We start from the raw sequence: 14526 nt of genomic DNA, 5'->3' as shown, positions 1-14526 counted from the left end.
CACAACCATGCTAGATAAGAGTGCATACAGCTTTGGTGATATCAGTGCAAAGCCGATGGAGGACCTTTTGCGTCTTGAAGCGTAGGTAATCTAGCCGTCACACTTCGGCTGTATATTTCCTATTACTAAATCAAATTGGTCTGTAGCACGTAGTAATTATCGGCCGCTAGAGTCTGTATTTGTATCGTTCTCCTCCAGGTGCCCAATGAAATCTCCTAAGACCAGTATCTCATGGTCCTGTCGGAAGGCCTCAATTGCTTGTCTTAGACAGTCCCACAAAATGTCATTTTTCTCATTGGCCGCATTTCCACACCACATATAAACAATCGCCACCGCTAACCTCTTTCCTAATAGCGTTCCAGTAATCCTCAAGTGTTCCTGGCATTCTGGCTTCGCCCTCGCTCAGCCACGGTCTGGGCGCAAGACAACACCAACACCTCCCCCTTTCATTTCTTCGTTCACCCAGTTGCATCCCTCCCGCTGATGATGATTGACTTTGACAGTGTGCAGCGCTCATTGACAACAAAGAGGGAAACAAGCACTTCTACACAGAAAACAAATGAAAAACGTCTGCGGCATCCTGGTCCTCACATTATACGCCAATCTCCTACGCCGGCAAAAACAAAGCTCTACGAAACCACCCACCCCCTCTTCTATGTCTTAGCTGAAGCTTGCTAGGCTAGATTTGGAGTGTAGTCACAATACAGTCATACATGACGTCCCCGGCTTCCTAATACTCAACGTGAAGCGTTGCATTTGCTTCAGAGGCATAATGATTAAAAATCAATATTTTTACATCGTGACCACTTTCTGGACGGCTCTAGCGACAACCATCTTCGGTTAACGATTTTAAATTTTGTGATGTCCTCCTACTTTCATGATAAACCTTCCTCTATCACTCCTACCTTCCGCGCGGTTTCCATGGAGCAGTTAGCATCGTTGTTCAGAAAGAGATTAGTATTACTCCCACTGTAACTGCTTCTCAGCTAAATGCATCCATTCATTTCACTACTCTCATTCTTCTGGTTGGCTTTTCTAATTTGTTCTGTTTAATTTTTTAATTAGGTAAGATTGCCTTGTCTATCTTATCATAATAATAATTTTAAATCAAAAGCGCGAACAATTAATGTATTTTGTCTGATTAGAATTATCACCTCGTGGGCATTTTCCATTCTGAAGAGGCTCAACAGTAGAAACATTGCACTGTGTTCTGGCCACTCCTTCAGTGTTTGCATATGCCACATGCACAGATACGAGAAGAAGAAAAAATGAGAGCGGTCTCGTGTTTTCGCCTGGTTCACGCGCCAGTGTTTTCTGCGAACGGCGACAGCAGAACACCGCAAGGGCAACCGTGGCCTTCAACATTCCAGGCCTACTTGTACGAGGTAAGTCCATGGCAGTGTTTTATTGCCAAGCAGTGACGACAGCCAATGACCTGCGCTCTAGCTCAGGCCAGCGGTGGGCCTTGGGCGATTTCGTGGCGGCTATTGCTAGCTCCACCAGGCCGCGTGCAGCCAGCTCCGGTTCCCTGCATGAGGACATCTTAACTAAGCATTTGGTTTGGCGTTTTAAGGCGAAGGCCTTTAATGCCTCATACTGTCCTTAAGAAATGTGTCCGCGTTTCGGGTGCATACCTTATATGTGAATGTGCCAATCACCATTGAATCAATACTTAATCAATGCAATCGGATGATATCGAAGCATGATGCAAGGCCTTTTCAAGATATCATGATAACTTACTATTAATAATAAAATAGTTAAGCCGATGCCCATAGGAACCCATGCATTTGGAGGTCGTTGTGACTATCACTAACCACCCCGCCGAGGTGGCGCAGCCGTTAAGGCGCTCGATTAGTGTGCCCAAGGAAGCGGAATTGAAACCCGGTCTCGGCGGCTCCGTTTTTATGGGGGTAAAACGGAGTGGCGTCTGTGTGCTGTGCGATGCCAGGGTACGTTAAAGAACCCCAGGCGGTCGAAAGTTTCCTAAGTCCTCCACTACGGCATCACTGATAGCCAGAGTCGCTTTGGGACGTTAGGCCCCACAAACCAAACTAAGCTATCTCTAACCATCACTTACTAGTGAAGGGGTGTTTAGCTAACACCAACCAGACATGAACTAGTACTCAGAAAGTGCAAGTCATGGTTAACTATCATTACCCAAAAGTAATGGTTAGACGTTTCTAGACGTCAATTGCCGTCACATGGTGACTTCATTGGTTGTGCCGTCATGACCGAATGTGATGCCATCACGGCGTCACATTTGGTCATGTGTAATAACCATAAGTGATCATGACGTCACACCCGGTCATGACGTCACCAGGCGATTCACGCATATATGAACCTGACCCCGCCGCGCGTTCGATCCAGGCGTCTGCACGGAGACTGATTTGGCGCTTCTTCGAACACCGCACCACAGAGCATATATGGAAATAGCATAGTACATCAGGCATCAGCGGCGTTTTAAATTTGTTGACAGCAAAGACAAGGCTCAGTATCTGTCACAATTCTAGTCAATCACTAACGGTCTCGCAGGGGATGACTAAGCAATGTGGCGAGGAAGGCTTAGTGAACCAAAAGTGTCTCCTGCATTTTATGAATGACTTTGCGCATTCTGAGCTGCGTTAAATTATGTGCCAACAATTTCGCGTATAGACTACAAGCGGCTGGTCACTGCAGGCGTTTTCAGAATACCGCACTGACGACAGCCAATGACCTGCGCTCTAGCTCAGGCCAGCGGTGGGCCTTGGGCGATTTCGTGGCGGCTATTGCTAGCTCCACCAGGCCGCGTGCAGCCAGCTCCGGTTCCCTGCATGAGGACATCTTAACTAAGCATTTGGTTTGGCGTTTTAAGGCGAAGGCCTTTAATGCCTCATACTGTCCTTAAGAAATGTGTCCGCGTTTCGGGTGCATACCTTATATGTGAATGTGCCAATCACCATTGAATCAATACTTAATCAATGCAATCGGATGATATCGAAGCATGATGCAAGGCCTTTTCAAGATATCATGATAACTTACTATTAATAATAAGCGCAGCCACTCACGCCATTGGCAACCTGAGATACGCATACGCCTCCACAACATAAGAAGGCAGCAGCAAAAGCTAGAGGGTATCTCGATTCTGGACCCCACCCGCGGCTCCGGCAACATCATTTATTAGGAGAAGCCTATAGTGCCCTACGTACCTCCACTAGCGACGTCATTTTCATAAAGGATCAACTAAACCTGTATGCTTTGTTTCTCCAGCTTAGGTCATATTGCGAACAATAAAAAAGTGGAATAAGGTATTTTTGTACATGGTTTAAACAGTGACAAGCGTACGTATGGAGGTTCTATAGCCCATAATAATTAGAAATGCTTAGTTGTTTGCAAATTACGCTTAAATGCTAGTGTTTTTTATTAAGACAGCATTGGTCTCTGGCCGCCATATACATTTAGTCCTGCGGGACGAAAGGAACAAAGGCGGCACTTGGAAAGTCTGCCCACAGACTTTACATGCAGGCTAGTTCATGTTCTCACAGTTGTGTGGTATGTTTCATGGTCAGAGTTGACCCGCAGGGGTCGTGCTGGAGGGCACTTATTCATTTTTGTTTCTTTGCAGAAACTATAAGTTCTCCGAACTGTCATACATAACGGTACTGTCACTTAGGTGTACTTATGTGCGGAACGGCAGCAAAAGAATCTCCATGCAAACCATTTTCGTTGCCCATCATGTCAGATTTTAGTTCCCTGTTATAAACTGCAAATACCTTTTGTTTTTTGTTTTTCTAAAGTGATATGGCTGTCATGAAGACATCTCAAACAGCAACTTTTATAATCATTAAATCAAAAAAGTCATTTTTGTGTTCTGTATCATTGCTTTCGCTTTCATTGTTTTTCCCTCATGCAAATCCAGACCACCCGTCGCTACTACCGTTGCCCGCCACAGCGCTTGCAGCGCAGCCAAGGGTTGAATCGCAGCATCCCCCAGCAGTAAGCAGCATCTCGTGGCTTCATTGTCCGGATAAAGGTAATTCAACGTGAACGTGCGTTTTTCAGGAGCATTAGATCATTAGTAGCTTCTTCGCCCTGCTTTGCAGCTAGCTCTCGCGTCTTCGGAGAAGGATGTCATTGCTCAGCGCCTGGTTCCCCTATTCATTATGTACATCTTGCGGGTGGTACTGGGTATAATTAGGTCGCCACCATGGCGCATGTAAGAGGCTAGAGTTACTCGAAGCTTTCCCAGAGCACCGCAGTCCTCCTCCGGCTCCGCCCGAGGATTTGGAAGGTAAATACATAGCTTTTACAGCCTAATTAGGTAGCAGCGAGAACAATGAATTCCTATACTGAGCACTAAAGGCTCTACTCCGGCAAATAATTTGCTGGTCAGTAAGCGTTTCATACCTGCCTTGCACAACAATTACGCCGATGGTTCCCGGCATAGCTTTCTTCAAGCAATGCCCAGTGTATGTTTGCAGACATTACCTGCCCTTTTATGCGAATTCTGTTGGGCACTTTTGGGCTCCGACCATCATACACCTTCGATGTCCATAGCCTGAGGATTGCGATCCGGTATTCTGAAATTTTTTCGAGGGAAGCTAACAATGAGCAGAAATACTGTTCCGGGGAATTTGTGATATGTGGTTACATTATCAAGGTTGGGCACGAGGTATCGTGCTGGCGAAACAAGGTGCCAAGAATCGGATTTTGTTCTGTACTTGGTACGGCCTCCAACTTGGCGTAATGATTAAACTTTTCGGTACTGCCTTTAGGTGTACTTAACCTCGAATACGAATCACATGCCTGCTTAATCGACGCGCGGGCTGATTTATTGCAGCACACTCTAGTCTTTGCCAATAATAGCCTCCAAAACGGAACGCGATGTAGCTGTCATTGCTTTTTGAAGCAGAAAACCTATTCGAACTCGCGTTTATCGCATTCGCCTGAGCATCTTTACCTCTTTTCAAGAGCCTTAGGCAGTGACAGGTTCGCTAGCGGCGACAATTGTAATATATATTCGCCTAAGCCGTAGCAGCTACGCCTGTTGTAAAGGCCAGCAGGAAAGCTTAAATTTACTGGTACTTACTGGGACGCATGGACGTTTCCGGACGGCTAAACAATGCATAATCATCTGATTTCCAGTGTGTACGCGGAACATTTTGATGTTGAATAGCTTGGTAAAACAACGGATTGTTTGTATTGAGCCAAACGGGTTTCTTTTAGATGATTACGCAACTACGGTCCAGCTTTTTGCGGTCCTCGCTATAACCGCGGCCGTGGAGTGTTACCCAGCGATGGCGCTGAATGGACATTTTCTCAGTAGCTCAATCTTCTTGTCGCTGACAGCGATAATACGTTTCACGGAAAGCCTTAATCCGTGGCATATTTTCTGCAGCGATTCGTTCAATATAGCGGGTAGGGATAATTTTTCAAGCAGTAGATGAATGCAGGGCTCGTCGAACCAAGTCTGTGAAGAGAAGCGTGAGTCCTCTGTGGACACACAACGTTCACTTATTGCAACCCACAGAGAAGAGTGATTTAAGGCATTCGATATGTTATTTTAATTACGAAGGGTAAGCCCCTGAATTATTGTGAGAGGTAAACGTTTCTATTCATTCCACATCAGACGCCGCCGGCTAGCTTTGTTAGACACCGGCTCTTTTTCAAACGATGCCTCTGCCGCTGCAAGGTCGCTGGTTAGCTGCGATTCTAGATTTTATTATGTGTCATAAGAACCACGATGTTTCATGGCATATGAAGCGCTTCTTCTGTCAATAATGGCTACTCGGTACAGCACGAAGATTGCTGGTGCCGGCGACCATTGTGAAGTGCGTGTCTACGAGGGCCAGATATTTGCACGGCGAGCTTTGACCTTTCTGAGTATATCGATTTTTTTTTTTTTGGGGGGGGGAAGTGGGGGAGGACGTCTGTTAGTGGTTAGTTTAATAGAGAGGGTACAGGGGGGGGAGGCAGCTATTAGAACATTTATCGCCGTTTTTCTTCGAAAACTGTTGGCTGAGATGATCTGCTTCTCCCTCCTTTCAATCCCCTGCTGAACCAGTGTCGTATTTTCAAACGACATTTCTAGCTTGAGCGCAGGAGTGGTAACACTTGAATGTCACCCCGAAGATTTTATGCATTAGAGCAGCCATTAATCCTCCTTATGGTTATCTCCCTTTGCGGAAAACAGCAGCAGCACCACGATACTGGGACGATTGGGATGGAGACCGGCGACCGCGTTAACACAGTGGACAGCAACAAACCTGGTCCCAGTGGAAATGGCAGACAGCCCCGTAAACGGTAAGAACCCCGTCGAAAAAATCTACAGAACTGTGTCAAAAATACGACAAAATATCCTGTAGTTCTGTCGTAACCTTAAGAATTTTCTGTTGTTCTGTAGTACTTTTCTGTAGTTTTGTAGTTTTTCTGTAATATATTTCTGTTGTATGTAGTTCTGTAGCACTTTTCTGTTGTAACTACAGAAATTTCTGATGTTACTACAGAATGTTCTGTAGTCACAACAGGTTTCCCGTCAAAAAACGCACAGAAATTCTGTCGTAACATCAGAAAATTTTCTGTAGTCTTTTCCGACTGGGAAATTCTGTACTTTTTGTCCACCAGTGTTTTGGATGAATTTGTGTTGCATCCGGCATAATTACATTCTGTGACGTAATAACAGAGTTTATTATAAAGCTAACTTATTCGGCCTTACTATGCTGACATGTGTTTCCGTTGTATTAATTGCCCATACGACGCAAGCGCCTTCACTAGGACAGATACGCTCAACTCCACCCCCCACATAATTATCCTAATCAGGCATCAGAGGGTCCCATGACATCTCCCCAGACCGCATTTGTACTACGACGGGATTCAGGCGTAACGTGGTATTTTCGCTTTTCTCGGGTCAGTTGCTGTGACCAACAGGGTGCCGGGACTATGGCCGCCGTATGGGTTAGGGCGATACTGTTGCCTGCGTCTGAACACGTGGAGGCAATATCACATTTAGGCTATTTTTTTAACAGATGACGGCGCCGTGCGTCGGCACCCCAATGCACGTCATATTGTTACGTGGCGGCAAGCAAAGAAGACTGCACAACATGGCGATAGGGTGAAGGATGATTTCTTGGTTGGCCTAGCGCGAGGGCTTCTCTCGCGCCACTGCCTATCGTCTTCTTCTTCTTAACACTTCCCGGGGCCACCGAGCGATCGTCCCGATCGGTTCACTTAAAGTTGATGGTGACGTGACGATGAGGATGTTCAAGAAAAGACAGGACTGAATAACGTGCTTGCCACCACGATGTCTGATGCGTGGGTGATCCGCCTCCCCTGGAGATCCGTCACCAGAGTCCATAGGACCAATGGCTCGAGGTCACGTCGAACGGCTTGGGCGGGGGTTACGTGCTCGTGTCCATCGGTTCCTTCGGGTCATTCGGGTCCTTCGTCTCGTTTCTGGTTGGACTGTCTGTCCTCCTTGTTTTCATGTCCGGGCTGGGGGCTGGACGATGGTAGTTGATCGGATCTGGGCTGGAAGGGCTAGGGCGAAGCTGCTCGGCGATGTCCCTGGGCCCTCGGATGATGGTCCCGGCTTGCAGATGGCGTCGATGCTATTAGGCGAGGATGGGGAGGACGTGCACCGCTCCTCCAACGAAACATTTTACCTGGCGGCAAGCGAACAGGACAGCACAACATAGCGATAGGGTGAAGGATGATTTAATGGTTGGCCTAGCGCGAGGGCTCCTCTCGCGCCACTGCCTATCTTCTTCTTCGTAACAATAATAACGGCCCTTAAGAAGTCAAAGCTGCTCTGGAGTTTGCCCCTTGTTGCTCTATTAGCTCTTATCCTCTCGCCATCTGAATAAGTGTCACGAAATCGGCGCCCATTTTCATCAAGCCGGTACGGCGCGAGGCCTGCACGGCGTCGCGTGGAAGGCATGGAGAGCAAAGCCCCCTTCCCCGCGCGGGAGAGCGTGTAGCTTTGTACGCGTTGTTGTCACCCTCTTTCCCCTTGCCCGGGGAAGACGGTGGTTCATCGGCCTGGAATGCGCCAGAAAAATCGAGCATCTGCTATGGGACCTAGCCAATGACGACGCGCGGCTCGACGGGAGGAGAAGAGGGAGCTATAACCAGCGAAGCTATGTGTGTGTGCGCGCTAGCTTTGGCGCGTGTTAACAAACAGACGCGGCGCGCCCTATTTAAAGCGACCGCGCCGCTTGTTGAGTCAGTCAGTCAGTCAGTCAGTTCGTCAGTGTTTGCGACGTATTCGCCTGTGCTTCGGCTGGACTCCCGGGGATCACCCGCTGCTGGCAAGCCCACGGACTTTCAAGGGAGCGGCGCTCGTCTCGTATGGCGGCCACATCGTGACTCTTGAGGCGTCGGACTGCAACAGTGCCCGGTGAACAATTTGGTGTTTGTTTATGTCTCTCTCGTGTTTGATCTGTTGTAAAGCCTGTGTTATTGAATCATTCTGTAGTCGCATGCTTAGCGTTTGTATTCTGTGAACCTGTCGTCTGTGTATTTCAAGTGATCTTGTGTATTCCTTTGTATCGTCTCTTGCTGTGCATAAATTGTGTTTTGTTTGTTACTTCTGACTCCGATCCTTTCTCTGGTTTGAACCGGCGACCGCTGGGCACCAAACGACCACCCCCTTCTGTCACCACAAGGTAGTTGAATTCCGGCTGAGCTTGCCACGCAGGTCGAGGGCATCTCCTTTGCGACCGGAACAGCTACCCCCACTCACTCAAAGGGTGTCTGGGAGTGTGCGCACCGTTAAGGGCGCATCGTTAATAATACCCCCTTAATTATTAACGGGTGACAATAAGGCAGTTAATGCAGCATTCCATTCCTTGTCGTTGCTCCATAAACCAACGATGTGTTTGCGCCCATCCGCCATGAAGGAACATTTTTGCCCTCGTCTGTATCACAGGAAGCGCGCACTTACACTGGAATTTTAGCACGGACATGCTCATCCTTGCATTGCTCCGCGCCAGGTGCGCTGATGTTGTATTAATGAAACATCTTTTACAGGTTGTTATTTTTAAACATAAAAAAACGTATTATGCGGGAAAAGGCGTGATTGAGAGAGAACAAAAACCTGAAAAATGTACTGACAAACGTAGTATGGAATGTACAGCCCTGGCAAACGTGTAGAACCCAGGGGGTTTGCTTTTGAGGTGTGTAGTGGCGCTGATTAAGCATTAGAGGAGATCCTTCCCATAGGAAAGGGTAGGGCGAAAACAGGTTTGGAACACTGCAAATTTATTACAAGCCGCTCAAATTGGCTCAGAAGCTGTCCCCCTGGGCTCAAAGCTTTCGACAAAGACTGCTTTTGTCAAAGACTGTACATACACTTCTATCATTTACTGGAAACTGCTGTTAGATATTGATAGCGCAAGTTGTTAAGGTCGTTGGTGGTGGTAAAACCTTTTTTAAGGTCTTATAAAGTTTTTGTTTTGCTTTCTATGCGTTCACCACAGCGGGAATTGATATGTGCGATGTATTCTATCTGTAGAGTTAAAAATAGCAGCAGGTACCTCGCGCTCATCATTGTCGCCGTTACTTTCGAATGTTTCTCTCCCTAGAGGCAGCACATACACCTAGACATGATTTTTTGTCGGCGCATGTGTACTACAGGTCCTTGAATCTCCTGAAGTGAAGCGGGTAGAAGGGTTTCAAGTGAATATGGGCGTTGGACAAGAGTCCTGCTAAACAGAATCATATCTGCGGGAATCAAAAGAAGAGCGGGGCTTTCAACATTGAGCTGGCTACTCCGCGTTTTAGGGTACACGCCTCAACTTTGCGATAGGAAGAAGCCGCCGTGGCAGCTGACTGCCTATTCCGGCTTTCTTCTCACGTCACTGACAGCCAGGCCCCACGCTCGATGTTTTCGCTTTAGTAGATTGTCGTTGATTTTCTTTTTATGCTCCTCCGCTTACATTTAGGCATTGGGGGAAGCCATCCTCACAGTCCACTGCCACTGCACTGTGGCGAAGCCTCGGCTATCCTACACGTTTGAGTGCATTTCACACCTACTTGAAGGAATGCCACGATCATCACTTTTTTATTAATTTAGAGCACAGGAATTGCCAATAACGCCGCATCAATATTAACTCTAAACGACACGTTGCGAAGCGTGATCTATCTTGGTCCTAATCAGAAAAAGCAGAACGCCAGGTTTTAAAATTATTAAGTAAAAAATATTATATATAAGTAAAAAAATTATTAAAAAAAATTAAGTGAAAAGAACTAAGTTTGACAATATCGGATCGGAGCGTAACTTTACACTCCGCAGTAAAGCACTGGTAGCGGTAAGAGAATACATTTAATTAGGACACGTAGTGACCGAGAATCTGGATCACGTCGGTGCAATAACAATTGGTAACTTACAATGGGATGGAGTGCACTTGGCAGACACACGCAGGGGATGGAACCCAGTTTGTCTCTATTCCCCAAGAGTAAACTATATAACAACAGTATCCTATATTAGTACTACACTACATGGCGCAAATGGGAGACTAACGGAAAGGGTTGGACTTGAAGTGAGGACAGCGCATAAATGCAGTCAAAGAAAGAAATAGGTAAAATAGAGACAGGTAATAGCAGTTTGAGTCACGGTAAGATTCTGAGTTAGTAGCATCTAACAGAAATCCAGAAGCGTCTTTGGGCAAGGGGTATAATATGAAAAATAATAATAAGCCATTTGAAAACAATCAATTCGAATATAACACGATCAAACTTGGCACGGGTCGTCAGATTTTGCGGGAGGACGGGCAGTTTTCCTGAAGGAGCACTTTTCACCTCCAGTGTCTGAATTCGAGCTGTCGCCGGCGGTGACCAGTATTAGCCCGGGAAACAATATTCCGGTGATTTCCTGCCAAAACAAGCTATAATACGAATTTGTGAAAGATATCTCGCTTTTTTCGAGCGCACTATATTTGATCAAACAAAGTTCAGCAGAGCTGTTATTTTGGCTTACTGAGACATTTTGTCAACGATAGCTCAAAATAATGGACATGCGCTGATGTGGGCTACCTGCTGCCAGCATGTGCGGTGCCATCTATTCAGGACATGTGTTCTAATTTGAGCTCACCTTGGAGAAGCTTTAATTTCGTGCACGTTTTACTTCCGGAGCCTTTTAAGGCGACTTTCAAGTTACAAGAATCGTTTTTGCATTTCAGCGCGGAAGAAGAAGTGACAGAATGGCATTTGGAAGATTTTGACATGGGGCCCTTGCTCGGAAAGGGGGCGTTTGGAGAAGTGTACCTGTGTAAAGAGAAGAGTAACGACTACGTCATAGCATTAAAGGTCAGTACTGAGAATGTAGAGTACATGAACTTATTGATTCGATTATTTCGCTCTTGTAGTAAGCATTCAATTCGTACGGTACACCATTGCTGCCGTACGGTTCTATTATTCGATCTTAGAGGACTTACATGTTGCATCAGCGGCTGCTTGAAGGCCTCATTTATGCGGAGTAATTTATTACACGTTGCCGGAGTAGTATTTAAAAAAAAAGCGCATATAGGTAATCGCGGTGCAGTGTAAAGTGGCATCATGTACGGACCTTGCACGGTTATGACTGGGTGGTTCACTATGTAGAAGTAGCGAAAGAAAGTTTTATTTATATACGATGGTTGAAATATAACATTTCTTCCGAAAACAAAACAGAAATGTGGGTATTTATTTAATTCGCAATGACGTCTAATATTTAACACTCTATCATAGACATAATGTCACTCTGCTTTAGAATCCGGCTGTGGAAACCACAATTACGTTTCTTTCAAGGGTTCCAAAATAAACACCTGCACACGGGGCACAAAATCATCCAGTATATGCTCTCATGCAGACGAGAGTCGTCATATGGTATTAGAGCACAGAGTCCACCAGTTCTATGGACACCGCCTCAGGCGGGCCTGATTTGAACAGCGGTCAACGCAGCCATCTGCCCTAGCAGGCAAATGGTCGCTCTCGCAGAATAAGGCTAATTAAGGAAAATACCCCGTGAAAATTCGGATACAATTATATTCGTTGCTTTCAATAAGGTATACTTTTGATGAAGTTGTAAGAGCATAATGCGCCTTATTTCTTTGTTCATGCTGCTTGTTTAGGGAAAAGTGTGGATTCATTCTTACTAACGCTGGAGGCTCACGCGAAATTATTTAATGACGACGCCCGATAGTTTTATTGCACGATCTTGTATAGCGGTTATTTCTAGCGGGCCGTGCAGTGGACATTTCACGGTCAGAGCCCCCCATTTCTTCCCGTGACCTGCCTCGATTGTCCTGCACACTCTTATCACGAGGAGACTCACTACAATTACCGTCCGAACGCAGTACGTTAGGTCTTCGTTACGATCTAGCTCTTTAGTTCGAATTTGCGGTGTATTGAAACTAATCTTCGAGCTCTATTTCGTTCAACTTACCGAGTCTAGACTGTTTTACGGAACAATGTTGCTCTTCGGTGCTATATGTCTATGTGAAATGCATGTCTCGGTGATTGGCACAAATAAGCCACCGTGCCCTTTATATTTAGAGTCACCGGATATTTAGATTGATGAGCATACACAGAAGCGTCATGTGCCGAGAATGAGTGCACAAAGAAGGCTTTTGAGGTTGTTTCTTTATAAACAAAATCAACATACAAACTCCGCCCTGTCAGAACATGTGGCGTTTGCGACTTCATCTCTCGCTTTTGTAAGCAGCTCGCGAGCGTGCTTTTAGAGACAGGTAAGCGCATGTATTTGCAGCGCCACATATCTGTGTTGCCCTATCTATCGGAAGTCAAGCGCCTGATTTTAGTCGCCACCAAATAAATAAAAAACAACAACGCAGGGTCGAGGAAAGGGTAACCATATAAACGGAGGTGTACCTGCCACAAGGCTTGTAGGATTGCAGGATGATTATGGCAGCGCTGTTAGGTAATAATCTTGGTCCTGCACTGAACGCATCCACTGCTTTTAGAGTTAGGGGCTTAAAATACTGAAGCTGTTTAATATCTGAACTAGGGCTCAGAGACGTCCGAGAGTTTTTCTATGAAAACGCCCGTCGGAAAGTGAAAGCACTCCGAACAGTGCTATACGAACAAGCATTTGGCGAGTTTGCAAAGTAAATGGAAACGAGTACATGTCTCGAAGCTTAATACACGTGTATCCAAGCGGTTTAAGCCATGTGACGCGCTTAGACACGTAATTACCTGCGACTCTGTTAGAACATTTCGCATCTGCTGCCTTGCTTAATGTCCAATCAGCGGCATCCACAACCGTAGGTTTCCTTGCGAGCACGATTCATGATTGGAGTAGTTCAATCTTGCCAACGCATAGTATAAGATGATTCACGATGCTTATATAAAATTGGTGGGAGAAAACAAACGCTTGATCTATACTGAGAAAAATATTTTTTGAAGCCATATATGGTGGGGGGGGGGGGGATGTTTTTCCTATTCTATTGTTTAGGGAGACCAGATATATTACTAGGAAACTCCAGAGAGTGAAAGCCTTCAACCCAACAGACAAGATAATATATTCAGAGAAATGAAGACTAATAAAGAAGTGTAGTGTCCGACATGAGGAAGTATATTACAGAGAGACTTGAGCAGGATGTAAAGAACGGCGGTGACCTAAAAAGAGTGAAAGTTAAGCACAAGCAAAAATCAGCTGTTCGCGCGCAGAGACAAGGGGGACATTGTCGTTAGCAACATGGATATACTAGTAAATGTAGCCGAGGTGTTCTACATTGATTTATACAGTAGAGGACTTTTATCAGCATGATATTGTGAGTAGTGGTAGTAGAGAGGAATCAGATGTTCCGTCGAATATTATTTGGGGAGGATCTGATTTTTTAAAAGGACAGTGAAGAAATAATGGTGAACATTCTGTCCACCCTTGTATGTAATACTTTATCTCCTCCAGAGTACTGGAAGCTTGGAAGAGCGCTACTATTAATCGTAATCCTTAAGAAAGTGGACGTCAAGGATATAAAAAATTAGGCCGATCTGTTTCGTGTTTCCTGTAATCACAAACAGAAACTATAAAATGCTTCGAGAGCCTTTTCTCAAGGCTACTGTACGATTGGCCACGTGCACTGTATGAAACAGGTGATAGAAAAACCCTCGTGATATGAACGACGCCTGACATAAAATTCATGCTTGGAACGAAATCCGCTAGCAAAATTCGTCCGGTTATTCTAAAGCTCACTGATTACCGAGAAAAGGTTTTGGAATTAAAGAACTGCTCAAAGTTTAAGGGATCTGGGCAGTACGACACTCATGATTACTCGCAGAAAATACGCGCTATTAGAAAACCATTGTGGGACAGCACTGCTAGCATCAGGGACCGTAAAGAACGCGTGAAACTAGTATTCGACAAAATAGCAGTGAATGGAAATCTTTACCTATGGAATTTCGATAAACTATAAAAAGTAGCCGTTCCCAATCGAACAAAATTGTGACATGAGAAGAGCTCCTTCCCATTGTAGCTCTTGAACGTTAACTGTCGAAGCGTTGTAAATAAAACTGCAGATTTGGAATACTTGTTTACCATTCAGGATCCTGACG

At 45.6% G+C, this 14526-nt stretch overlaps 1 protein-coding gene across 1 annotated transcript in view; it reads left to right on the top strand.

The window, feature by feature from the left end:
* Positions 1 to 6199: 6199 nt before the first annotated feature.
* LOC146184908 (aurora kinase A-like) overlaps positions 6200 to 14526 on the top strand; it is a 33504-nt gene continuing 25177 nt past the window's right edge. Inside the window, exons 1-2 of the mRNA XM_084608653.1 lie at positions 6200 to 6279; positions 11154 to 11280. Of these exons, the coding sequence (XP_084464779.1) occupies positions 6200 to 6279; positions 11154 to 11280 (207 nt within the window). The remainder of the gene's footprint in view (positions 6280 to 11153; positions 11281 to 14526) is intronic.

This window comes from Amblyomma maculatum, chromosome 7 (genome assembly GCF_055883805.1).
Source record: "Amblyomma maculatum isolate TAMU_Amacu chromosome 7, ASM5588380v1, whole genome shotgun sequence".
NCBI classification, from domain to species: Eukaryota; Metazoa; Arthropoda; class Arachnida; order Ixodida; family Ixodidae; genus Amblyomma; species Amblyomma maculatum.
The sequence above is the reverse complement of the archived record's forward strand: the minus strand, read 5'-3'. Positions and strand labels throughout refer to the sequence as shown.